This window comes from Metarhizium album (assembly GCF_000804445.1).
Source record: "Metarhizium album ARSEF 1941 chromosome Unknown scaffold_33, whole genome shotgun sequence".
Taxonomy (NCBI): Eukaryota; Fungi; Ascomycota; class Sordariomycetes; order Hypocreales; family Clavicipitaceae; genus Metarhizium; species Metarhizium album.
In genome coordinates, this window is record NW_024467607.1 from 164,287 (window position 1) to 189,939 (window position 25,653).

The 25,653-nt window shown below is 57.0% G+C and overlaps 6 protein-coding genes across 6 annotated transcripts; 1 reads left to right on the forward strand and 5 right to left on the reverse strand.

Annotated features, from left to right (window-relative positions):
- Window positions 1–5,174: 5,174 nt before the first annotated feature.
- On the reverse strand, window positions 5,175–7,243 carry MAM_07621 (RCO3 glucose transporter; the record flags this gene model as incomplete). The annotated part of the gene is made up of 3 exons (XM_040826419.1): window positions 5,175–6,498; window positions 6,578–6,859; window positions 7,128–7,243. 3 exons carry the CDS (start codon window positions 7,241–7,243, stop codon window positions 5,175–5,177), a joined length of 1,722 nt encoding a protein of 573 aa, XP_040675632.1.
- A 4,285-nt stretch (window positions 7,244–11,528) lies between these two features.
- On the reverse strand, window positions 11,529–12,902 carry MAM_07622 (uncharacterized protein; the record flags this gene model as incomplete). The annotated part of the gene is made up of 1 exon (XM_040826420.1): window positions 11,529–12,902. One exon carries the CDS (start codon window positions 12,900–12,902, stop codon window positions 11,529–11,531), a length of 1,374 nt encoding a protein of 457 aa, XP_040675633.1.
- Window positions 12,903–14,433: 1,531 nt separating this feature from the next.
- MAM_07623 (bZIP transcription factor, bZIP-1) lies at window positions 14,434–15,585 on the reverse strand (the record flags this gene model as incomplete). The annotated part of the gene is made up of 3 exons (XM_040826421.1): window positions 14,434–14,959; window positions 15,040–15,329; window positions 15,448–15,585. The coding sequence occupies 3 exons, from the start codon at window positions 15,583–15,585 to the stop codon at window positions 14,434–14,436; spliced, it is 954 nt and encodes a 317-aa protein (XP_040675634.1).
- A 1,755-nt stretch (window positions 15,586–17,340) lies between these two features.
- Window positions 17,341–19,665, reverse strand: MAM_07624 (Flavocytochrome c; the record flags this gene model as incomplete). Its single annotated transcript, XM_040826422.1, has 4 exons — window positions 17,341–18,880; window positions 18,985–19,222; window positions 19,410–19,478; window positions 19,632–19,665. The coding sequence occupies 4 exons, from the start codon at window positions 19,663–19,665 to the stop codon at window positions 17,341–17,343; spliced, it is 1,881 nt and encodes a 626-aa protein (XP_040675635.1).
- Window positions 19,666–20,967: 1,302 nt separating this feature from the next.
- Window positions 20,968–21,681, forward strand: MAM_07625 (FAS1 domain-containing protein; the record flags this gene model as incomplete). Its single annotated transcript, XM_040826423.1, has 1 exon — window positions 20,968–21,681. The coding sequence occupies one exon, from the start codon at window positions 20,968–20,970 to the stop codon at window positions 21,679–21,681; it is 714 nt and encodes a 237-aa protein (XP_040675636.1).
- An 829-nt stretch (window positions 21,682–22,510) lies between these two features.
- On the reverse strand, window positions 22,511–24,648 carry MAM_07626 (MADS-box MEF2 type transcription factor; the record flags this gene model as incomplete). Its single annotated transcript, XM_040826424.1, has 2 exons — window positions 22,511–24,265; window positions 24,358–24,648. The coding sequence occupies 2 exons, from the start codon at window positions 24,646–24,648 to the stop codon at window positions 22,511–22,513; spliced, it is 2,046 nt and encodes a 681-aa protein (XP_040675637.1).
- Between the last annotated feature and the right edge of the window lie 1,005 nt (window positions 24,649–25,653).

The window sequence follows — 25,653 nt, forward strand, 5'->3', positions numbered from 1 at the left end:
TTAGGAAGGAGCGGTCGGCCGATGGACCGCAGCATCTGAGCTCCTGCCGTCGACTGATGGTCTCGCAGCCAGTCATGGGCCAAGCATTGAAGCCTTTTGATGCAGCCTCGCAACATACTCGCCCCTACGTTCCATCGGCTCTGGCGTTCCACGATTCGTTTTCCATATTGCATGCGTCCTCTTCTGTCTTGTCTATTATAGACCTTTGTGCTCTGCTCAATCACACTTGGACACGAACTGCCGATGGTGGGCCAGTCATCACAAACATTGAAACACGTCAAGCCACACCGCAACCTGTCGAGAAACCACGAATCCGCTTGCGATAAAATGGCGACGGACGGCCCGTCGAGGCAAGCAAGTCGACCGTCTCTTTGTCAACGGCGTATAATGTGTCATCATTATACACCACGTCCGGTAACGCCGCTTTCCAGGTCAACCCGGCAGGCTCCAGCGTCGTCAACCCAAGCGAAATAAGCACTTCCTCGGGATTGGAGTACTTGTCGCGAAATCCCCGGTACAGCAATGACTGCCAGGTTGGACCTGTGTCAAGGTGGAGAAGCCAATGCCGCAAAGACCACGGCTTGCATGGCTGGTCGTCCGCTGGCGGCGATTGCGAGACGCCTCTCGGCCGTTGCTTCGTCTGTTTCGGCCGCAAGCTTAGCTTGGGCCACAGGGAGGTACGACTTTTGCATATATGCCCGGGCGGTTTGGCTCCCAATTTGGAAGGATTTTTTCCAGCACTTGCCAGTATTTTGAGTGAATTGTCACGGTCGACCTCACCGTCTCGCCATGGACATCAAGATTAACGCGCTGCCATCAAGTCAGGTTAGAACTTCGAGACGGCCTCTTGCGGTATTACATTCCGCGGTCTTACCGCAAGTCGCATCCACCCACCCACCATGGCACGAGAGCGAGCGGCAGGAGAGACACTGCTGTCGGCCTGCGAGAACAATAAGGACAATGCCGGCAGGAAGCTTGTGCATGTCCCCAGGTTTCATTGCCGTGTTGCGGTTCATCAGCAAATAACGCGTGAACCTATGATCCGCTTGAGAATCTGACGCTCATGCAGGACTCCGCAGCATGAGTCTCGCCCGGCCTGATTGGCAGTTGATGGGCCAAAGGTGTGTTTGGCAGAAAGCAACGTGAGGGGCGACGGTCTGACCTGCCGTCGTGTCTCTGACTATCTCCGCCGCAGATCCACCGTTCAAGCACAGATTCAACGGAAATACAAGTGCGGAAGGCTTTATTGTCGATGCATATGCGGTTCCAAGTCCGCAATCCCGGTCGCTCTTGAAAATTCCTCTGGCCAGCTGCGTTACCTTTCCGCGTCACATGAATGCGGCTGGACCTTGCAAACGCTTCATCGAAAATATGACGCCTCACCTTCTCCATTCCAAGTTGATGGTTCGTCTGACACCGGCTCCATATCGACACGACGTTGTACCTTTTGGGCATCTCGCCCCCTTGAGAAGGTATTGCTCCGTTGGATCGGCCAACTTACCAGACCCTCGGGTCCCGCCTTGGCTGCGATAATACGTCCGATCCGCTTGATATCGCCGACTTGCAACTCGACGAATCACCATCCAACGCATCATGATTGAGGAACTCCCGTCTTACCCCCGCACCATCCATGGACGGCGTTAGCCCATTCCCGCACCGGTCTACCCACCGTTGCGCCCCCCCCCCCCCACGAGCCCCTGATGGAACTCCCGAGGCGGCCCAGTTTGATGCTGCCGTTCGGCGTAACGGACGGTTCACCCGGGCCGTCAGGCGATGGACTGTTTATATAATCCGTACTTGCTCCTCTGGCTATACAAGTCTTGTCCCATTTTTATTGTTGCCGGATCGCTACGGAGGACTTCATCTTATTTCTTTTTCAGTGAATCAAGAAGTTTAACTAATTCCCAACCTTGAGCTATACATCCACTGCCTAACCCCTCTTTCGCACATCCGAAGTATTCCTCCTTGTTCACTGTTTCTTGACAACCACCCGATAACTTTGGGAACTGACTGGTTGCCATTCGGTAATTGCCTTGTTTGATTCAAACGAAGCCACTGGCGAACGGGTACAGACTAGGCGTGTTGAGCTTTTACCACGACGATACACTACCACTCATCCACGGTCGCTTCTTCACTTGGTTGACATCACAGCAGCCGAACGCATCAACTTGCTACGGCATGGCGTCCTCCCAGGATCCTCGCGACCACAGGCCCTTTGTTGGCATGGATGGTGTGCCTGTCCGATGCCAGATGGAATCGTCCTTTCTCTCCCTCTTGCAGAGTGCTGGACTTGAGGAATGGGCGGCCCAGCAAAGTGAACTTGCCAACTGGCAAACCGGGGAATCGGCTTCATCATTCGACCGAAGCAGCGGCGGCAGCGCTTCGGAAAGCAAGCCTACCAGGCGATCCCCATCGTCTCGGCCTGTCCAGAAATCGCCATCTACAAAACAATGTGGGCGGTCGCGCAAAAGTAAGGATCACGGCGACAAGAGCTCTCAAGCCAGACGGTCAAAGCAAAAGGAGCACATGACGAAGGAAGAAAGGGACGAGATGAGGCGTCGAGCAGAAAGCTTTGTTCCAGATTACTCCGGTTACAACACTTTGGATGCCGAGCTCAGTGTAATTGGACAACAATTGGAGAGGATGCAGGACCATCCGTAGTCACGCTTCCGCGCACCTCACCTAGGTTGGAAGCACATTGGCGTTGCATTTGGTGACAAAGTCTTGCACTTGACCTTGATACTTTTTGCCTTCTCGAAAACTTTGCTCGGCTTTTACCATGCAGCTCTGGAAGCGCATATATTCGGCATGAAGCGGCTACGACTTGTCACACTTGTCGCTACGACCTGATGATGGTGAATTCGAGGCCAGCTGCGGCAACGGCAGCGGAAACGGATGGCGTCAGTTTTTTCTTCATTTAACTGAAAACGTGCTGAGGAAAATGGCAAAGTAGAAGCGGTGCAATGGCGGCTGCTGGATACGGTTGAACTGAAGGGGTTGGCGCATCATGAATTCATGGGCAGTGTCAGGACTCGGCATGTGTTGGGGACAAAAGGACTTTGCTTGGCGTTCCTTGTGATTCCGAAAGGCAGAACGACTCGGCAAGGCGAGCAACGGCAGGATTTACAGCAGTGCGACAGGCACATAGTACTACGTGTATGACTCATGATATAATGAATGGATTGCAGGTCCTCAAATGGCATTTGTTCACCCCAGACCCAGGCTCCAGCCCACAAGACCGTTTCCGACTGCCTCACCGGCTGAACGGGCGGGTGGCAGCAAAGCGACATGCAAGCAGGGCAGAGCATGATGATGCCAGGACCCATGGCTAGATATCTGCTGCGAGGCCACATCCATCACCGAGCAATCGACACCGTGATCCATGCCGCCCTGCATCCGGAAGACCTGAGATGTGCCTCACCTCGGCTGGGAACCATGGCACGGATCAAAGACCCCACCGGTGGTGTGGTGCAAGCTGCAAACCAGAAAAAGACGTCAAGGGAATTGTGTGACTGAGAAACAAAAAAAGACGCCCGCGACGTCATCTCCAGGGCGTGATTCGAACACGCGACATTCTGATTATACTGATTCAGCCAATTACAGTCAGACGCCATAAACCAACTAGACTACCCGGAGAAGGGAGGGGTGTGCCCCGCCGGACCAATTGAATCATCGGCTGGTCGGGGCGGACTAAAATCAAACCATAAGCCCCGAGCAAGACGGACGCATCTGGTCCTCGCAACATAAAGTTCAACCGACTACATGCGACTTTACTCATGTCATCGCTGGATTTTGTCGCATGGACCAAGCGTCAAGTTGGCGGAACCCGACTGCTGCCACGTGTACTCGGCGCGCTCTTACGCTCGCGTGTATCGGCACCGTCGACCGCGCTTGACCTGCCTGTGTGCGGCACGTCACGATATAACTACAACGACGTGTGTCTGTCCCCCCTCGTGTCGTCACGACTTCGACTTGCGACAGGCCGGGCGAATCGGGAAGCGCACATGCGTGCCCCCGGACAATCGATCAAATTCGTCTCTGTCCCTCGGGAACACTTGCTGCCTACGGCATGACAATGTGCTGCGAGGTTCATTGGCAGAATGTAAGGGCTCCGTCGGCGGCTTGCGGCAGCAACTCGATTCAGCTGTAACGACACGCTCTGGTATCAGAGGTCCCTTGTTTTTCCACAAAACCCTCAGTGCCTAAAGACTTCTACCCAAGAAGCGTGTCTTGATGCCCAAGTTGCCGTCGCCATGGCCCTAGTGTAGCCGCGTGACGCAGACGTGCTGCCCAAATGCGCTAGCTGTCAGGAGAAATAGAAGAAGCGCCGCTACAAGTGTAGGTAATTGTCAAGTTGAGCAATGAAAAATTGTGTGTTCCTCACTCCAGGGTCATGACAAGCGCCTCGAGGACCTGGGTATAAAGGTGCTTGACAACGGCTCAGTACTTCCACGCCGACTCGATCAACGAGATCCTGTCCAACACCTTTGCAACGCCCCTAGCCCTTTACTAGTGGCATGAATTTCTGGTGCTGTCCTCCCCAGCCAACATGTTCTTCTTATCAGTCTATTTAGTAGGACGCGAAGGAGTCTTGCTCGCCAAGGCATTATAAATGACGTGTCGATGTCAAGCGTGAGACATTCTTGGCCATTAGTTTACTTTTCGGGAAGTGTTCCGAGCTCCACAACGAGGGACGGAAGGCGACACCTTCCCGTCGAGGAGGAGAGCGCGCAAATTAGCTTCTGGATGATCCGGATCGTTGCAGCCAGGCCACGTTGGCCCAGGTGACCAGAGCTGGCTCGGGGAGCGTAATGGCTAGGCGGGCAAGGGGAAGTGCTCGGGGCCGGGCAGCGTGGGATGGCAAGGATGAGCTGACCCTGAGGGAAAAGGCGCCGGTCAAGAACAGACCCAAGTCGACAGTGCAGATGAACGAGGTGGTCGGACGTTCAACGGACTTGTGCTTCTCGGCCTGACGGGTGGCTAACCGTGGCTAGAGGGCCGGCGCGTTGAAGGCTGATGGGGGAAACAGCGCCTCCCCAGACTACAAGAAAATTCGCAGTGTCACATCATCATGGGTCAGTTTCCCGCTGTGTTCAAATATCTCCAATGCGAAGGAATCTTGATATGTAGGCATTTTCAAAATGTGCTGCGCTCGACTTGCGCGGGTATATCGCTTAATAACTAAAATCAACCGTCGCCATTGGTACAACCTTGTTTTCATTCGATTGCCTGGCATTTTGCTCTCCGTCGCTGTGTTGTATGGTGATGGTGGATGACCCTGAGTCGCCAAGCGTCGTGTCCGCACTGCTTTGTGATGTTGTGGTTTGTAACTCGTGCTCTGGGATGCCACTTGGTGACCAACCCTGGTCCAGGATTTGCTGGAAACTCCAGCTCGGTTGAAAGTCGTTGCTGTTCCATGCGTGATTGACACGTTCATACATTTCATCTATCTGCTCCAGACTGATCTTGCTTGTTTCGTACACCATGCACCAAACAAAGAAGAAGGCGACGATGCAGAATGCACCCCAGATGAAAAATATTTTGGGTCCAAAGCTTGCTGATCCCGGACCCGAGCCGACCATGAATGGCGTAGCATAGGCGATTCCAAAATTTAGAATCCAGTTGGAAGCGGTAGAGAGCGACATAGATTTGGCTCGCACTTTGAGCGGGTAGATTTCCGAGGTGACAACCCAGACAACTGGTCCCCAAGACGCGGCGAAAAAGAAAATGTTGAAACAGCAGAAGACAACAAGGATTGATTCCTTGACACGTTGAAGCCCATTACCGGCGGCCGTCGTGAACGACGCCATGATCAGTTGGCATGTAGCCATGCCCAAAGCTCCAGTCATCAGTAGCTTTCGACGGCCCCAAGATTCAATAACGAGCAAACCAGGGATGGTGGATACAACGTTGATGACGTTGATAATGGTGGATTTCATGTATGGACTCTGGACTCCGGCGCCATTAAAAAATGTTGTACTGTAGTACATGATGAAATTGATGCCGGATAACTGCTGAAGCATCTGAAGACCACATCCTGTGAATGTTCTGCGACCAAGATGAGGAGTCCCACAGAAGGCGTCCCTATAGGTGGAAGGACCGAGACTAAGTTCGTACTGGTGGTTTGCGATGATTTCATTCAGCTCGTCGATGAGTGCGGGATGTGTGATGTCCAGCCGACGAAGTCGACTCAACGACAGGCCGGCGGCCTCATTTTTGCCTTGCTTGACAAGGAAACGTGGAGTCTCGGGGAGCACAAGCAGACCGGCGGTGAGAATGAGGGCCGGGATGATTTGCAGCCCCAGAGGAATTCGGTACGCTGCGCTGTCGCGGAGTTTCGATGTGATTATGTTGACAATAGAGGCGGATAGTAAACCAACCGTGATTGAGAGTTGGTATGCACAAACTAGTGTTCCGCGTATCCATTTGGGCGCCATTTCTGACTGATATAGGGGCACCAAAACCGAGACGGCGCCAACACCGACGCCAGCCAATGCCCTTCGTCTCTGTTAGAAGCACGTACTGCGGAGCGGAAGTAGGGCATCCATTAAAAATGAAAGACTTGGATATGACATACCTGCCGACAACTAAAAGTACAATCTCGTTGGCGCAGACTTGGCAAACGGCACCGATGCAAAAGATGCCAGCCGCGATGAGGAGACTGATCCGTCGACCCAGTGAATCTCCAGCCGGAGCGGCTAGAAGTGCTCCGACAGCTGTGCCGGCGCTGAGAATTGCGACGATAAGGGATGCAACTTTTGGACAAATCGATGGGGAGTCGTCGCTAGGCATTGTCGATTGGCAATTGGCACCGAACTGCGTCTTGAAAGCGTCCATGGCTAGAATGCCATTTATGGCCCTAGTGAGCGAGAGGGAAAAGAATTAGCGACAGGTATTTCCATGAATAAAGTAGTATTCCCCAGACAGTCAGTGCAGTGGGGACGAATTCTTTCCTGACCAGACAAAACTGATTCTAGGCCAACAAGTACGGTCTACGCTGTACTTGGACAGCTAAAGCAACTTCAACATTTTTGAATTCCCCCCCGTCATTTGGCCGCCGTCTCGACGGAACGCACTACCCGCCACTTGAACGCTAGCGGAGGGAATTCCGGTTGGCGCCAACTTACCCAGTATCATAACCAAAAAGCAATCCACCAGAAGCGACAAAGAGCCCGACCATGATGGCCGGCGCTGACGAGCCAGCGACATTGTCGGGCTTCTGCCAGCCCATGGCAATGGCCATGGTTGCGGTGGAGTGGACGTCAATCCAGGATTAAGGGTCGCGCTTGGCGGCCTTGCGGACAAACGGAATGGATGGATATGTCGGGGGTAGAGTGTCGCGACAACTTGCTGATGTGGGTTAAAGCGAGCCCAGAAGTGTATCTCAGTGTCGGTCTATTGCTGACTAGGGCAAGGGGAAGCCTGGATATTATTTGGGTAGATGGTCGGCGGAAATGAGTTTGTCGGTGACTAAGGATAAATAGACTTGACAGCGATAGGGGATGTATTTATCGATGGGAAGGAGTAATCGCTCGCGAGTCGTCGCTATACGGATCCGAGATCGAGGAAATGGCAAAAGAGCGAGGGCCTAAGAATTCGTCGTTGGGTCGTCACTGATGAGAGGAAGTCTGAGTTGTAGGCAGGATGAGTAGTGAAGGATGGGTCAAGGGAAGGAGCAGAGGCGTGAGTGTGGCTAGAAAGCCAACCGCACCATTGAATTGGACATGATGGCGGAGTGTCGGACCCCACTCAGACAGACAGACAGACAGACAGACTGCGTGTGTGCGTGTGACGGCAGTCAATGTTATGTAGCAGGGGCAGGCGCGCCTGTGTTCTGCGTTGTCGCTCCTGCCAAAGCGGACGGAAGGCCCCAAATCAAGCAGGGAGCCGCGAGCCTGTGCTGCTGATTGGGCCGTCTCGGCGCCGAGAGCCCGGCTCCCTGGGGATAGCGGGGCACGTCGATGCTTCCATTGTGTACGGAATACTCCGTATTACCTGGCCCCTCGCTGACATGCTGGTCCTGTCGTGCTTCATCAAGGTGACGGCTGGTTCGATGTTGGATCGTTTTGCTTCAGCGCCGCCGACAGCACGAAAGCGGCGGCGGTCACTGGTGTCTGGTCGTGCTGGCGCCTGCGCTGCCCAGTTCCAACGCTGGACGTAACATTGCTCGCACTGTCCGCCTGGCTCCGGCAGCTCGGTGCTTCATGGTTGGCCGGATGTCAGCTACAGGTGGGCCCACCCTCCACATTCTGACGCTATTCCGAAGCTGGCATCGCCAGACTGACTTGTCCACTTAGTCTTGGACTCTCGGACTCTTGGTCTTGGGACACACGATGCTCTGCCAGCCTCGCACCAAACGCCTCAGATCGTCTGATGAAAGGTACTCGCCCATCGCCGCCATGCTGTCAATGGCACGACCGAGTCATGTGCTGTGCTGGACTCAACCGACCCCGAGTATAGTCATCTTGTCGCCTTTTGCCATGGATGGGCCGTTGCCATCATCGAGGTCGAGGGACGTCACGATTTTCCCCTCGTAAGTCGTACAGATCAAGGCTGGAACTGAGGCTGCGCAGCCAACAAGCAGGCCTTCATGGCCATGTCGAAAGGGCGTTCTGATTCGTCCTTGTGTCGACGGTGTCATGGGCCTACACAGTCGGCATTGTCTTACCCCGTATGTCGGCGCCCATTTGATCTGGGAAGTTGTATTCGATCCCCAAGTCCGATAGCCCAAGTCCAGTCAGCAGGCGCTACATTTTTGACGTCCTGCCAGTGATGCGTACTCAATCACAATGTCTAGCCTTGTGGTTCCCTTGCCGTGCTGCCGCTGTCGAGTCCTTAATCATCGGCCGCCGAACATCTCCAACGTCTAAGCTGGGGGGTTCGCTCCCCACGCTCAAGCGCCTCATGGACACCACTGGCCAGTGAGGAATGATTCTCTTGCCGTGCGGTTGGTGATTGAGTGCATGACACCCGGCTCATGGCGTGATCCGAGCTCATGCGGTCCGCCACTGATGGAGCCAAATTCGTCGAGGACGATTTATTGGAAACCGGAAACCTTTTCACATAGCCTCCAAACCGGCAGCTTCGGCCAGCAGGCGAGACAGTGCCGTACAAGGAAGAAGGCACGGCCTTTTTTGCGGCAGTACGAAGTGGTGCGGGGCCATTCAGGAACGCTCTGTACTAGAAATTGAGACTTTGGTTGAACAGTTTTATTAGCCAGGATGCCGTGCGGCCTTGGGAACTAGCGGTGCTTCTAATTTAAGAAGCTTGCGCTTTGCCTTCTTCCTGGTTGATGTGCATATAGTGCGGGCGACACTGTACGTCATGGTTGCAAAACTGAACCCCGCTCTATGGAGAAGTAGGTCTACAACTGTATCCTGAATTCCCTTCCACACCCAGGCGCAGCGAATGAGCCGAATCGTTGGAAGCCATTTCTGTCAGCCCCTCGAGCACCACTACGGCCGTCTTCCTGATCTGCCTGCCGCAAAAGCCGCAAGGACTAACCGCACCACCTTGGGTACCGTGCCGAGACCGCGGACAATGCTGGTGCCATTGAGGTCTACAACCGTCGACAACTCAGAAAATTCGCTGGCTCGTATCACCAGGGATCCGGCAAAAGCCGGTGAACGATGGCGTTGAGGCAATATCGTCTCCCTTGCCGTGGCTTACCCGGAATGCAGTCGTTCGCTCCCTTCCAATCTGCGAATCTGACACGTCGATGAAAGAGCTCGTCACCTAACGCTGGAATCTGCAAGTTATAATTCTAGACAACTGGTCAAGTCGTCTTTGCAGCCAACGACAATTGCAGGCAGCCTCAGAAAGGCCAACGACATGTGCCACTCGGCATCGAATTTGGCACCCGCCTCCATCTTTCACCGCTGCTCTCGAAATGGAAGCCGGATTGTTTGTTTCCGCCAAGGCCCCCCTCAACCGATGTGGTGTGCTCGGGGCCAGCCAAAGAAAACTTGCATACAGCTGGATATTAGCAGAGTGACCATTGTTGGCCTCGGCCTGTCCTGTGCCTGAGCTCTGTCAGCACCCGAGAAGCCCGATCAATTAGGAAACGCCTTCGAAAAGCGCCGACCGTGGCCATCATGCGTGGATTAGCGCCAGCTCCTGCAATATGATAGCGCTGTGGCATGACTTGGCAGCAGGGAAATGGTCAACCCCGTCTTGCGGTTGTCAAAGGAGTCTACACAAGGCTGGAAGATGCTGGAGGCCAGTCTGTTTTGCGCCGTCAATGCGCCCATCACATCCAAGAACAGTTGATGTAAAGGTTACCCAGTTCTTCCCGTCTATCCTAATCCGTTGCAATTTCAATCCCAACGGCTTTAGAAGAAGATGAAAATTACCGTTACATCCAACCAGACGGTCGCTATGCTGTCCGTTTGACCGCCAGGCCACTGCAGCAGGAAAAGATACGCTCCGCTACAACTGCGACTTAAAAAGGACATAGATGCAATCGATGGGCCGTATATTCTGCTGACACATCCGTTCTTAAGCTCGGGGAATTGCGAAACTGCCGCGGCGTCACCATTCAAATTAGCGTGTGAGGCGTTCACATGAATCGCTGGCTGTTCAACCAGACTATCGAAGAAGCCGGCCCGCTCACTAGCCCTGTCGTTGAATATTGTGGGCTGCCCAGCCCGGCGATTGGGAGAGTTTCGACATTGCTTGGTCAATATGCCGTGTTGGCGGATGAGTGCCGGAAGCCAAAGTTCAGCTGCGGCTGCATGCGGGAGAAGCTCCTGGTGCTGCTTCCAAGAAGAGTTCTAGATGGGAGCAATGCCACGCAATCAATGTGGTTTCGAAACGTGCTCAACTATCGTTGGCAAATGCATCCTGGGGATAAGTGACCCAAGGAAACACCGCACATGATACAGCAACGGGTGAACACCTGCTACCCACGAACTGATATGGGGCAACACATAGCGGCATAGATGGGCTTTGGGAGTCGCCATCCACCAGCTCGATGGAACTGTTCAAAGGTTGCAATGACATTGGCCGTCAAGGTTCTGTGTGTAGACGCATTTACGTTCATCAGGAGTGCGGATTGTAAGCCAGCAGCTCAGGTGATGTCTCCCGACTTGCATGCACTCTGCATGTCGCAAATTGTCAGAGCGGTCATGACCACCAAGCCACGGAGAAGGAAGATGCAGCAATTGGCGCGGTGTCCGATCCATATCCAACCGATGAGCGTGCCTTGGCTCTGCTGGCTCCAATGCACAGTAACCGTTTTGAGTGGAGTAAATAGAAGACACAAGAAGATGATTCTATGCTCCCCGCAACTTGGCCTGAAGGTACTTGCCTGCCGTTGGCATGAATCAAAGAAGCCTCTACATTTGCGATGGTCCACAGAAAAACGCCTCTGCGGCCTCGTGCTGCTTCCCAGACGCGCGTGCTGGATGCAACCGGTGGCTTGGGCTTGACGAGCCCCGAGATCATGGAGATTGCCTTGTGGTTGGCATCCTGGCCGCCGCCGTATCGATGGCTCCAAGCTGTTTCCACAGGAGCGCGAGTGAGTGCTGCTACAGTGTGTCTGGCGGCGCAGGCCCCTTGTCGGACAAGTAGTCTGGTAGTGGTGGTTCCGCAAGCGTGTCCGCACGACTCGGTGACGGGCCGTACAGGAGACCATCGAAGGGATGCTCGTGGCTGATGTCGGACAGATGGTCGCGGACGTAGTCTGCAGAAACGGCCTCCCGGCCACTGGTGTCGCAGTCGCAGTGGTTCACGGAAGCAGGGATGGGATCGGCGGCGCCGGAGATGAGGCCGTCGTTGAAGCGGTGCGCCGTAACGAGCAGGTCCGCCGGGCCGGGCCTGGAGGGCATCGCCGGACCCGGCGACTGGGGCCGGCCGCGTCGCCCCGCCCTCGCTGTCCTCAACAACTTGTTCATGCGCTTGTATTCGAAGGCGCTGAGGCTTCCTGGCTGGGAGTTGGGGCCGAGCACCATGTCTCCCGGGGCCGCGGCAGCGGGCAGCGGCCGTGTAGGCCGGTCAGCCTCGAGGACCGAGGTGACGGCCTCCCAGGCCCGGTCGACCAGCTCGCCCCGGGTGCGGACGCAGAGCTCCGTCAGTATGTAGGCGATGGCGTACCATTCCACTGGGGAGCAGCAGAACCAGCTCCATTTGGCGGTGGGCAGGCCGGCGAAGAGCAGAACATGCGACTCGACGACGGTGGCTTGGAACATGATGACGACGTAGGCCATCTCTGTGAAGCCTCCTCTCGAGGCGAGGGGGCTGGCCGTGCCGGGGCCAAAGTCGGCGTCGTTGATGTTGCGCGGCATCTGCGCGTCGTTGTTCAACGTGTGCGTCGACGCGTGATAGCCCAGGGCTTCGGCGGCTCTGCACTCGAGGACGCAGATGACCCACCAAAGCCGTCGTCTTGTCTCGGTGACGAAGGGAGAGAGGCCAAAGTGCGGGCCGTCACGATGGATGCCCATGCCGTGGGCGAGCCGCGCCACCATGGACGTGAGCGACCACATGAGCCGCAAGTTGCAGCAGTTCCGGCGGCTGCAGAGGAAAACGACAAACGCCTCGAGCACCGTGACTTGGTCGGTGTCGAAGAGGCGTGCCCGCGCCAAGGCCTGCTCCATGCCCGCCTTGTAGATCCTGATCAGAGTGCTCTCTTCGCTACCAATCTTGTCCAGACATTCCTCACGGTGGAGGCTGACCACGGTGGAAAAGTAAATGGCGAATAGCAGTGCCTCAACGGTCCGCGGCATGCCGTCTCTCTGGCCCTGGCAATGAAGAATGACCGGCTCCACGGTCGGGAGGTGGAAGATCCTGATGATGGGATAGCACTTCTCCTTGTACAGGCGCCAGTAAACCGCGAATTGTTCCGGCGTCGGATGCAGCAGACTCAGGTCGACATTGGAACAACCGAGACCGAGCGGCCAAGTCATTGTCTGCGTGTTTGTGTCGTCTTGTCCGTGTTCTCGGTGCCGCTGTGACTCTTCGCCAGCCAAGTCCTCCAGAACCTCCGCGGCTCCATCCAGCTAGACGTATCACGAGACGGCGTGTTGGTCATTGACTCGCACATGGAAGCTTTCCTTGTTCCTCGTGTGGTTCAAGTATTTGACAGAGGAGGATGGGATGGGTGGTGTTTCCTTTACCCCTTCAACCAGGTTGGCACAAAGTCGCTCACGATATACCTGCTTCTTCCCTCCCCAACTGCAAGCTGGCCAAACTCCGTACTTGCCTTTTCCACTTCATCATCAGACCCGGACACGCCGCCGCCGCGAGCATCACGCGTCAGGGGCGGCTGTGCCGAGGACACCCCAGGCCCCCGAGGGCTCGAAGCACCGTCGACTCCCTCGCCGCCGCCCGCTTGCGCTGAAGACACCGACTCCAGCTTGGCCTGTAGCTGTCCAACGACGCCTTCGAGATGTCTGACCCGTTCCAACGCCGCAGCCCCAGAATGCTGTCTCGTCGACGGCCTCCTCGGGACAAAGACGCACTCGGTCCCTGCTCTGCGGCAGTTGCCGCACGGGCTGGTCCTGTCGCATCTTTTCCTCCTCCGGCGACAGGACAAGCAGGAGTAAGGCTGCAGGCCTACGGGCTCAGAAGCTTCAGACGCCCCAGCACCGTCCGTCAGTTGCCTTTCGTCGGCGTCGGAGACCAATTCGGAGCCCATCAAAGACGGGGAGCAAACCATAGCCACGGGTTGCAACAGCCAGCGGTGATGAGTAGCCACGAAATAAAACGACAAGCCTCTCAAGCGGTCAAGTCGAGGATCGGGGCCCCCGACTGCCGAGACTCCGACTCCGACTTCAACAGATCAGCCGGCGCTGGCGCGTGCAGTCTCGCGGCAGATTTAACAGGAATGGATCAGGTTCCGGCGTTCCAGCCGGTACCCGCGGCATGGAGCACATCTAATACAAACGGGACCTAGTTTCAAGCTAAAAGCCCCCAAACGCTCTGTACTCGAGCCTCAGACGCCATATGAGGTCACCGAGCTGGCCTGTGGTGAAAATGAACCCTCTTCATCTTCCCCACTAAGAATCTTCTGCTCAGTAAGAGGAGGCCTATCCATGTGCGGCGAATACAGACGTCCCCTGCAAAAGAGGCAATGGGCGTGCCGTGTCGAGTTATGTCCTAGAATAGATGTATCACAAACTGTGAGCTACTCGGAATCACGAGCTGATAGGAATTCGCATATACAGTAGGATGCTAACTAGTCTCGTTACAAGTACATGTATGTACTTGAGGAAGCGAGGAAGTGCCGCGCGCCCCGTCGCTCCGTCCAGCCAGATGGCATCGAGGCCCGGCTCTACCGCCATCCACATCTTCCCAACGAGGGGGGAAGTGAGAGAGAAGCCGTCGAGCCCTCGCGAGTCAAAAGACCATCCGTGACCAGCGCCGTCTAGTCCCATCGTAAACCTGCCCAATGCCGTCCCGTGATACGTCGTCCATCGCCGTCAAGTTTCCAGAATCTCAACAACAACCCGGGCTATTCGCGCGATCGGCGCTCCCGCAAGTTTCATGTCCGAGGAGACGGTCGTCCGTCGCGCTCTCCAGCCTCCTCAACTGCCCGACAATAGTGTCCTCCGCCAGCATAAGCCGACACACGCCCGACCAGGCAAGACACCCCGTCGACTCGTCGCCCGGCCCGCGCGCAGGACCGACCCGCGCACTCCTCTCCTTGCCCCTGGCCTCGTCGCCGGCCCCGAGGTCCGCGTCGCTCTCAAGCCAACCTACCCGACCGCCGGCGCTGGCCGGATCCGAGCGCAACGAGGGCACTGCGCGGCCGGAGCAGCGCCGGCCAGGAGCGGGAGCAGAAGCGGGAGCGTCCGCGGCCAGGGCCGCTCGCAGGACCTGGTTTTCCACAAGCAAGTCGCGCAGCCGCAGCCGCCGGCGCTTGTTGTCGAGCACCGTCTCCTTGGTCGTCCTTTCCAGCTCCGCCACCCGGTCCTCCAGGTCCTTGATCCTGCGCTCTTTGCGTTGGCGGAAAGCGCGCTGTCTGCGGTGAGGAGAGGCGGGCGTTAGATCACGGCTCTGCGCGGGGGGAGGCCAGAAATACCGGGACGGGTTCACGCTCACGCTGCTCGGTTCTGGGCCTGTCTCTTCTTCACCCTTGCTCGTGCCGCTTCGTGTTCTGGACTCCCTGGGCCGTCGGGGGCGGGGTTTGCCGCGTCACGGGAGCACGGGTGCCAGGTGTCCGTCTCGCCTCGTGGGATGGCGATGGCCGTGTTTGGTGTCGCGCCGCAGGGGGAGCCGGAGGCGTTGGCGTCGGCCGGTTTGGCCGGGCCCGTCTCCAGCTCCAGAGGACAGGCGACGCCGTAGAGGTCGGAAACGTCCGCTCGGAACGGTGGGCCGCCCGGGCTGCTGGACTTGGACGCGCCTGTTAGAAAAGAAGAGCCAGGGCGAGGCTCTACAGAGGCGTGGTCGGGAGAGGGCGTGGTGAGAGGGCGTGATTCGACGTGCCGGGTTGGGAAACACGGTGCTTACATTGGGGCCGGAGCTGCCTCTGGCCATGTTGACGAATACGTCTCCGCCAGGAAACGACCGGTGTACGGCCACCAAGGCGTCGGCGTACGCGGCAGCCCGCCGAGCGAGGAAGTGGCCGGTGCCGGAGGTGCCCATCATCCTGGAGACCTGGCGACAAACGGAGAGCGTAGCAAGGACTGGATGTAGCTCGGTAGAGTCCAGCTTTCGACAACGGCCGGCAGGAGGCCGGCATGCTTGTGTAGTTGCCGCGACGGACGGGCAGATCTCGATGACGGTGGGAAAGCGCGGGAGAAGGATCGTGACGGGGTTGAGCCGTCTGCCGCGACGCCCCGTCCATGTTTCTTGGGGCAGACTAGGCGAATTCCGACGTTTTTGTCCTCGTCGAACACGAGCGACGATTTCAATTGCCGGCGGGGCGCTCCGTCACGCCGTGCGGCTCTGAAGCATCTGCACTCAACCACGGTACCGGGGCAGCCTTGACTCTGCTAGCTAACCTTCATTCGACCTCGTCCGAGTGTAAGTCGATAAGAGCTAGCTCGGTCCATCGTGAGCCCCGGCCCAGGGGTGGATCTCATGTCCGCGACAGAAATAACCTCGAGGCTAACGACGGAGTGGAGCCGCGACCGAGCCGTCACGAGCAGGATTGGCCAATGTCGTGGTTCGCGCTTGCCAACTCCGTACATTGGCTCGGAACGTAAGTTAACTACGTGCCGCCCACCCGGGCGCAAGGTCAGGTGAAAGAGATCCGACTCCGGCCCCGCTTTTCTAGCCGTCTCCTGGTAGCCCGTCGCTCTGACCCTAACCCTGGCCGCGGCTGTCCTGTAGAGTTGCGCCTACTCGAGTAGATTTGTTACCTCCTCGCGCTGTCTACAACCTCGGCCGCTGTTTCCATATCTGAGACACGGGCATGCTACCAACGGCCCAAGACCAACGGCCCGAGACACGCCCGAGTCTCGGATGCGAGCACCTTGGCACGTGCCTGTGAACGCGGGGAGGGCAGCCGATGATCGTGCTCGCATCCATGCCGTAGTCTTGTTCGTCACGTCTCGCTCTGCTCAGAACCACAGAACAGCGGCGGCAGAGTGCCCCTCCGGCCGTGGCCCTAACCCTGGCCCTCACCTTGACGCTTGACCCCAACGCCACCCCGTTGCTTCGGGGCGGAGCTACCCTGGAGGTTCGCGGCGAGCACAGACTCCAGGGGTGCCACGGCTGAGCGAAAATGTTTTGTAGCGCCACATCTACCGAGAATGTATATAGTTAATTAATATATACATATCAAGGTTGTCGTGCGACCTGTCACTTGAAGATGTCGGGACACCCAGGCTCACCAAGACCAACCATCCTCTCCTGCGGCCCTGTTGGACGAGTACAACTACTCCCTCACGATGCGCCAATAGGTCGGTAGGCCCAGGGCAAATGAACATATCCTACACTTCAAAGACATGAAAGGCTGGAAAAGTCAATCATAGTTATATAGTGGTACATGTCGAGCGATGCAAAACGTATTTATCGGTACATGCAGGAAAAGTCGACGACAAAAACAAAATATCCAAATGCGCCTGCAAGTGCTGGTCTGATGTATCGACCGACACACGAGGGGAACCCCTGGCTTAAGCACGTCAACATGCTTCATTCTCAGCGCCGCCCCCGGCCGGCGCAACAAACCTTCAGTATCGTGTTGCTTCTATCTTGCTCATCAAACGTCGTCCTCCTCGTCCTCCGGCAGCGTCCTCATATGGTCATGCTCTATGTGCAGATAAACCCCATGTTCTTTTAGCCAAGAACCGGAAACAAATGAAAGTGCCTCTCCGAGTTCCTGCTCCCCGCAACTAATAATTAGTCAGCCAACCCCCCCCTCAGGCTATACCCTTCAGCCGAGTCACTAATTTTCGTCTAGAACTCGAGGGACGGTTCCTGGCCCTTGACACGGCCAATAACCTGCTCGGGGGCGTACTTGGGGATGACCTCGTCATCGTGCAGCATCTCAAACTCCTCGGTGGCATCGCGGCCCATGAAGTTCTTGATGGCCTGGGGACCGCCGGGGTGCTCGTCGAGCCAGTTGGTGAGGTCCAGAACGACCCCCTTAACTACCACCCACAGGTCGCTCTCCTTGTTATGCTTAGCGACCTCCTCCATGGAATACTCCGTCTCGGGGATCTTGAAGGCCTTGGGGTCGGGTTTGGCCTTGGCGGCGGACTCACCGGCGGGAGCGGCAGCAGCAGCAGCGCCGGCTTGCTGCTGGACGGCAGCAGCACCGGAGGCCGAGCCACCGTTGGCCCACTCGACCGTCAGCTTGCCAGGAGCCGAAGGATCGAGGTGGAGAGAGATCTGACCCAGACGTTGGGCGGCGGCTCCGGCAGCCGTACCAGAAAGGGCCTGCTGGAAGAGGTAGTTGCTGGCGGAGTCGCCAGCAACACGGCCGTAGACGACACAGCCGAGTAGCGACGAACCACCCAGGCGGTTGGCGCCGTGGACACCACCAGCCAGCTCACCACAGGCAAAGAGGCCGTCAAAGGGCTTCTGCGCCTGGTTGAGGACCTGGGCCTTGTCGTTGATCTCGATACCGCCCATGGTGAAGTGGAGGACGGGCTCCATCAGCGCAACGTGGAAGTCGTCGTCGATGTCTACCGGCATGTTGTGGAAGAATTTCTTGCCCCAAGGATCCTTCTGCTTGCCCTCGGCAATCGAGTTGTAAGTCTGGAAGGTCTTCTGGAGATGGTCAGGAGTGCATCCAATCTCCTTGGCCAGTTCCTGGCCTGTCATCTTGCGCATGAGACCACGGCCGGAGTAGTGGCGGGTGTGGAAGTCCAGAGTCTTGGAGGCCTTGGAGTTGAGGATGAGGCGGACGGGATACTTGCCCTTGTCCTTCTCCTTGAAGATCATGCCCGAAACGTAGTCGCGGTGGCCGAGCTCATCGCAGAATCGGTCGCCGTCGCCGTTGAGGAGGATACCACCCTCACCACGAAGAGCCTCGGCAGCCAGGAATTTCCACTTGGATCCGGGATCCTTAGGGTCGACCAGACCAGTGGGGTGGACCTGGACCTTGTCCATGTCGATGCCGTTGCCGCCAATGGCCATGACCATCTTCTGGCCGTCACCTGTGGCATGGGTGCCGTTGGTAGTGGCGAGGCCCATGGTATCGGGGCGGTGCTTCTGGAGCAGAGACGTCTCGCCAAAGTCGGCGGCATAGCCACCCGTGGCCAGGACAACAGGGCCGTCGAGAGAGGCGGTCTGGCCGTCACTCTCGTAGGTGACACCGGTGATGGTGTTGCCATCCTTGTTCAGACTAGTGACGCGAGCCTTCTTGATGATGGTGACTCGGTGAGGCTCCGTCTCGGAGAGCTCCTCGATGCGCTGCATAAGAGCGTAGGTTATGGCCATACCAGGGAACTTGGCATCATGACCACGGTGGGTTCGGGGCTGAGAGTGGCCACTAAAAGGCGTTAGCGTCAATGAACAGAACATGGTATTTCTTCCCGCGACAGTCGGCTGGGCGTCGCAATGACGGTGATGGTTGTGAGAATGCATGAATCTTACCCGAGACGAGAGACGAGAGTGAGGTCGAGATCGAACACGTCCTGGAGCCACTCAACAGCAGCAGCAGACTTGTAGGTCAGGACCTTGATGAGTTCGGGGCGAGCCTTATCACGAGCCGACTTGAGAGTATCGTCGTAGAACTGCTTGACACTGTCGGGGATGCCATGCTCGACTTGTGTTCTAGTTAAAGCTCCGTTGATACCGGATGTGGCTTTGGTGGAATTTCCTCCGAAGAAACCTTTAGGAGAGGCACAAGGTCGGTCAGCACATGCAAATGGCTAGAGCGGACTGCGGGAGCCGAAATGTCGTATTTCGGTCGCTTTCCAACCCGTCGGCCGGAGGACAGCACTCGACATGATGGTGGCAGCCGCATCAAGGCATGACTCGGACTCGGGCGAAAGACGGCAAGCCGGACTTTCACTTACCCTGCTTATCCAGGACGACGACGTTGCCGCCTGCCAGGTATATGGTGTGAGCAGCGCTCAAGCCAGACACTATGGGACCAGATGATTAGCGTTCTGCAACGAGATTTACGAGCAACACTGGCAGCCAGCTTCGGCAGCGGGCGTCTGGACGTATCCAGGCCAGACAAATGACGGCGCCAATGCCGCCGTCGCACGCGAAACATCAGATTTTGTAGAACTTACGGCCACCACCAACGACAATCACTCGAGGAGCCATGGTGACTGAGTGTGTGAGGGTATTTTCGACAAGGCAAAGAAAAGACGCTGCGGTTTGGGCTCGTGGGAGAAGGAGTAGCAATACACAGCGGGAGTAGGGGAGGATAGGGGCGTGACGAGACCGAAGTGATGGGGGGAGAGAGAGAAAAGGTTAAACAAGGGATCTCGGTAACGGGAGTTTTAACCGAGGACGGGGAAGCCAGACGGTAAGACAGCCGAGGTCGAAGTTGGGGCAAGAGCTGTGGGTCGCGCCTCCTGGGAACGGGGGACGTGGTCGGACCTGCCTGCCCCAGCACTGAGCGGCGACGAGCTGCCGTGGAGCAGGAGGACAGGCGAGCAGTACCCATATGGAAGCGCTCTGAGTGGCCGGGCGGCGGGGTGGCCCCACAACGAGTCAACTGGCGTGGTGTTCCGTCTGCGAGACTAAGTACTAATGAATGGCAAGAGCGATGGACGTGCTGCGTCCAAGGCTACGCTACGAATATACAAAACATGTCAAAAGGAGAAGAAAGAAATCGAACAAAAGCTAAAAATCATACATGATTAAAAAAAAGAAAAAAAAGAACCAGAATCAAGACGACCCTTTTTTCCTTCGAGGTAACATAGTTGGCGACTATGATTTTCCGACTCGCTCAACATTGTACATTGTGGAGTCAGTCCGCATTGTTCGGTCACAAGGCCGATGCTCCGGAGTCCGGATCAGCCGACGGGACCGATCATCTGGATTCTCGCCACCGCCAGCCTCTGCTGGCTAGACTTTTGCCTCCCACCATGCTCCATTCACGGGCTCCAATATCTCAATTGCTGCTCCCCCGTGAACGAAGCGCCGCTGCCTCTGGTTTCAGCTGTAGCCCGTCGGACAGTACTGCGCTGAGTCTGCAGCACATGCTTGAAGGAAATTTGGTTGCATCTGGAGCTGCCATGTTCCGCACCAGGCTGACATGTGAATTCCTCTCCCCGATTCCAGACTCCAATGGCAAGGCCGGCAGCCAGACCTTCTCCACCTCGCTGGCCAATGGGACATGCCCGTCAAGTCAGCGAATGACCAGAACGCCTGTCTGCCCATTGGCCATCGACCACCGCTTTTTCACATGTCAGTGGTGCAGAGGCCCCTGTGATTTGCGATTCACAAGTCCAACGGCAACAGAGGAAGATTTTCCGAGCAACAGCCGGCGGTCATGACCGTCCGAACCTGTCCATTGCTGTGGTTACTTTATCAACGACCGCCGCGGCACCCTGATTCCTCCGCTGGCAACCATCCAACGCACACCCAGCATCGCCAGCCGTCCCCGGTTCCAGCGGCATGAAACACCTCATCGCCGGCCTCGTCTCTGCCGCCGCCGCCGCCGCCGCCGCCGCCCCATCCAGCCCTCTGGCCCAGCACCCCATGGCCATCATGCCCGACGACGCGCGCCGCCCAGACGACATGATGCCCTCGGGGGACAAAAACCCGCCGCCGCCCGCAGTCAAATTCCGATCCGCCAGCCCGTCGCCCGCCGCCGCCGCCGCCCCCAAGCACCACGACGGCAGCCACGGCAAATACGAGCCCGAAACCCAGTCCCGCATCTCGCTCAGCGACACCATCGGCCCCCTGCGCTCCATATCCTCCTTCGCGTCCCTCGCGCGCCTCTTCACGTCCACGTCCTCCCTCCTGTCCGACCCGTCCGCCAACACGACCGTCCTTGCGCCCCTCAACTCGGCCATGGACGGGCTGGCCCGAAAACCCTGGGAGTCCCCGGCCGACTACCGCGCCCTCGGGCCACAAGCCTACGACGGCAGCGGCGGCCAAGACCGCGCCAACAAGAACCTCCAGCGCTTCGTGGAGGCCCATCTCGTCGCCACGAGTCCCTGGGCCGAGGGGGAAAGCGCAAGGACCCTCGCCGGGCGGCACCTCTGGTGGGAGGACAGGCACGGCCAGAGGGTCCTCATGCCCGACGGTGTCGCCGTCGACCGCGTCGCCAGCAGAGTGTCCAACGGCGAGCTGGTGAGTCCCCCCCCTCCGGCGCCTGGCGGTTGACGATGGCAGCGTCGTCGCATCCGTCTTCTGCCCAGCGTGGCTTGCTGGCCGGCTAACCGTGCTTGGTCAATGGTGGCAGTGGATTATCAACGGCGTCATCAGCTACGACTAGGCCCGACGTTGATTCCTCGCCGACTCGGACACGTGATATGCCCGGGGGACATATTCCGCACACGGTTGGGTTGGTCCCTTTGGTCCCTCTGGTCCCTTTGGCTCGCCCGACCATGGCGGTATACGTGAATGCAATCACCGCTGGCGCGTAGCTATATCGCCGGAAGCACCCAGCTGCTGGACGAGGCGCAACATGTCATTTTCACCGCCGCAGACGGCTCCGCGCACCTCGCTCGCCAACAGATTCACCAGACCAAGTCTATTCATTCGTGTCTGCAGACAAATGCCTGCATCACATCGCATATACCTAGGTCATGCCATGGCCCTTCCGCACATCCGAACAAGGAAAAAACAAAACAAAACAAGACTCCATCGATAATGATCCGCGTCCCTTTCCGATATGTCCCACATTGGTTCCAATGACTAAACAACAAATGCCAAATCCAAATTCCATGAAACGAACCCTCGACACAGGCTTCAACATCGGCCTGGAATATGACAACCTACCAAATGACGGTAAACATTTTTTTGAAGCAGCCAGCTATCCGATCCGTCAGAACCTGGGCTATTTTCCCTGATATACAACAAAGCTGTTACCGCGAGCCACGAAGCAACAACAGAAATGAAATCACAATGTACATAGAAAAGGGGTATCAGTTTCACAGGGGTAACTTGTGGTAAACCCAAACAAAAAGAAATTTGCATCCCAAAATGCCCCTCATGTGTAGTCGACTTTGAGTCTCTTGGCTCCCCCCGCACCTTCTTGACTTTCGCTTTGGCTTCCACCTCCAAACTCGGTGCTCTTGCGTTTGGCCATTCTCAGCGCAACACCGGTCGACACCGTGCCGCTGGTCGCTGTAGTGTTTGTGGTACTGGCCGTGGTAGAAGCTGTGCTACCGCTGCTGTTGTTACTCGTGGTGCTGCTGTTGTTGTTGGCCCCGCCGCCGTGGCTGTTGTCATCCCTCAGAAAGCTAGGCCCCGCGCCAACAACGGGCGTTGCAAAGTTGAGTGGACTGGGCAACGTGTTGCTGTCGTTTCCACGAAAATTCCATTCCTGATAAAAACTACTCGGGCTCGGCAGAAGCTCATGGCCGAGGAATCGTGAAGGCAATGCCGACACTGGTGTCTCCCCGTTGACGCCTTGCTGCGGCGGTGGTCGAGCAAAAGGATTCGGCGGCCCTGTGGCACCCGCGGAGAGCAGAGCTGATGCCGCGGGAGACGGCGGCGGAAGAACAACAGAGCCGGGCCGAGGGGCTTGAGTTGGAGTGATCGCTGGGTTATGGGGAGAGTTTGACTCGCCACCAGCGCTGCCTGGCTCTGACGCCCCGTCTGGAATCTGAACAGTTAGACGGGGGCCCCGGGGTCGCGAGCCACCGCCAGGACCACCAATCTTGAGACTGTTTGATCTTGAAGGTGGAGTGAAGGCGCTCTCTGGACCTGACGAGACAGATGCCGCTCGAGTCTTGTCGAGGCTGTTTTGTGTACTTGGTCGCTTCAGCTGTGGTGATGCCGATGGGCCACCACGGGATGAGGCATCCACAGATTGAGAACGGGTCGATTCTGTCTTGATCCCATGAGCTTCGCTTGCAAAGGAGGCCAGATGCTGTGACAAAATAGACCGGTTCTCCTCGATGGGCGTAAATATGCTGTGGGACTTTCTTTGCGGCAGCTTCTTGATGGCAATGTCAGTATTCGGCCCCAATTGCTGGCGGTCTAAAGGTTCGGTCTTGGGCTCAACACGCGGAGGAGGCGGAGGATCGTGAGGCCGCCGATCAGGCTGCGAAGGGGGAGAAGTATACGCTCCTGGATGTTGAGGCGCCAATGGTTGCTGACTGCTGGTATGAGGCGGTGACGGCTCAGGCCGGGAGATGACGGGATTTACGTGAGGTGGTGGTTGTGGAGCATACCCTGGCGGAGCAGAGGGTCGCCTGTCGTCCACGTAAGGCGGCTGCTGCTGCTGCTGCTGCTGCTGCTGTTGGTGGTGGTGGTGGTGGTGATGGGGTTGTGGTTGGTGCTGGGGTGCATATGATGGGTATTGTCCGGCCGGTTGCTGTCCCATCATGCCAGGCTGATTTGATCCTTGGTAAATTGGAGGTGCGGGCATATAAGTAATTCCAGGATGCGCACCATGAGTTTGGGGCACCATGTTACTGGGCGCCATTCTTCGCACGTCATTCCTAGAACCAGGTCTTGATCCCATGGGCGGCTGTGGAGTGGTGCCTCTAGGCCCTGGATGTCCCGGGTGTGCTTGAAAGGGCCCGCCATTCGGCACGGGAGGTGATGCTGAGGGTGTGTGATGGCGAATGTGAGCAAACGGAGGTTGACTGTGACCATGACCGTGGAACTGGGGAGGCATCATTTGGTGATCAGAGCCTTCATAGCTTCGTGGGGGTGTGCCATCGCCGTCGTCGTCATCGTCATCATCGCCGCCGTTAAAATCCGAAGGGCCCTTGTGTTCGTTGGGAGCACCGTGCTTCGGGAAATAGGTTAGTTTCAGGTAAAATCAGTGTTTTGAGAGGGAAGCATGGCGGCGCATGGGTAACATCGGGCCGCAAGGGGACGTACAAATTGGTATTTGGCAATAAGTTGGTGCATATCTGTGGATGAGTACTCGTACAGCTTCTTGTTATTTCCGAAGATAAAAACGGCAACGTCAACCGAGCATAGCACGGACAACTCGTGAGCCTTTTTGAACAGGCCGCCTTTTCGTTTTAGGAAGGTGCTGCAAAGCAAAAGCACGACAGAATTAGTTGTTGGGTTGGCAACACGAGGTGGCAAGCGGCGAGGTGTTTCAACATACACTTGTCGATTCCGGTCGTCCTTGATAGCTTTGATCTCAATCTTTCTGCGACCCATGGTGATGGAATGCGCACCCGAGTGCGACTTTGACAAAACGCAGCGTCAGGGACGCGATGCAGAACTAGAGTGGATGGCGGAAAAGACTTGCGCGCGCGCGCGCGTAAAGGGTGCAGCTAGCACGACGCTGCGGTCGAGGTAACGGGCGTCACGGGAGGTCAAGGACACTGGCAAAGAAGGCGGTCGGTATTTGCGGACTGCGCGCGGTTCGGAGCACAGCGCAATCTGGCCGGCGTCGACAGGGAGCGGACGGGTGTGCGGACGACTCGAGTCGAGTGAGGGCTGGCGTGGGCGGCGATGCTGCGAGATCTTGGTCCGATACGCGGGTTGCGGCGACGGGACGAGTCAATAATTCGTAGCGGTTTGGCCCAGAGGCAAAAAGGGAAAAGGGAAAAAAAAAGTGGCGAATATGAGACAAATGATAGAAGAAGGGCGCCAAATTCTATTACGCTTAAACAGGCCCTAAAAGAGAGGGAACCAGGCGAAACAGGGCTGGGACGTGACGCAAGTGGGCGAGGCTCGAGGGCGTCGGGGAAAGAAAAAGCTTGGAATCCACAGGCGTGACGTGACCATGGAGCAAAGCAAGCAGCAGGCCGGGCAAGACGAGGCAGATTAGGACGGCGCGGGGGCAAGGCGGTGGTGGCAATGATGGCGATGATATGTGGTGGCGGCTGGATGAGGGGAGTGTCGAGACAGCAGCCGCAAAGTCAAAACTGCACGTCGTCGTCGCAGTTCAACGGCCTCGGGACGCAGACAATTCCAACAGGGACAGTTGGCCGGGACGCTGGGGATGCATCAAATAGCCGGTGCCTGGCGCGTCGACTTGTTGGAGTTTGTAGCAGCAAGGCAGGCGAAGGTGCAGGATGGGGCTGGATCTGGCGTTGGAGGCTTCTAATAATAGACGTGTGATCATGTTCAGACTGGAAGGGGGAAGGGGAAAAAAGAGAAGACGGAGAGGGCTAGAAGAAAGGAAGCGGGCGAGCAGAGCGGTGGGGAACTCGCAGG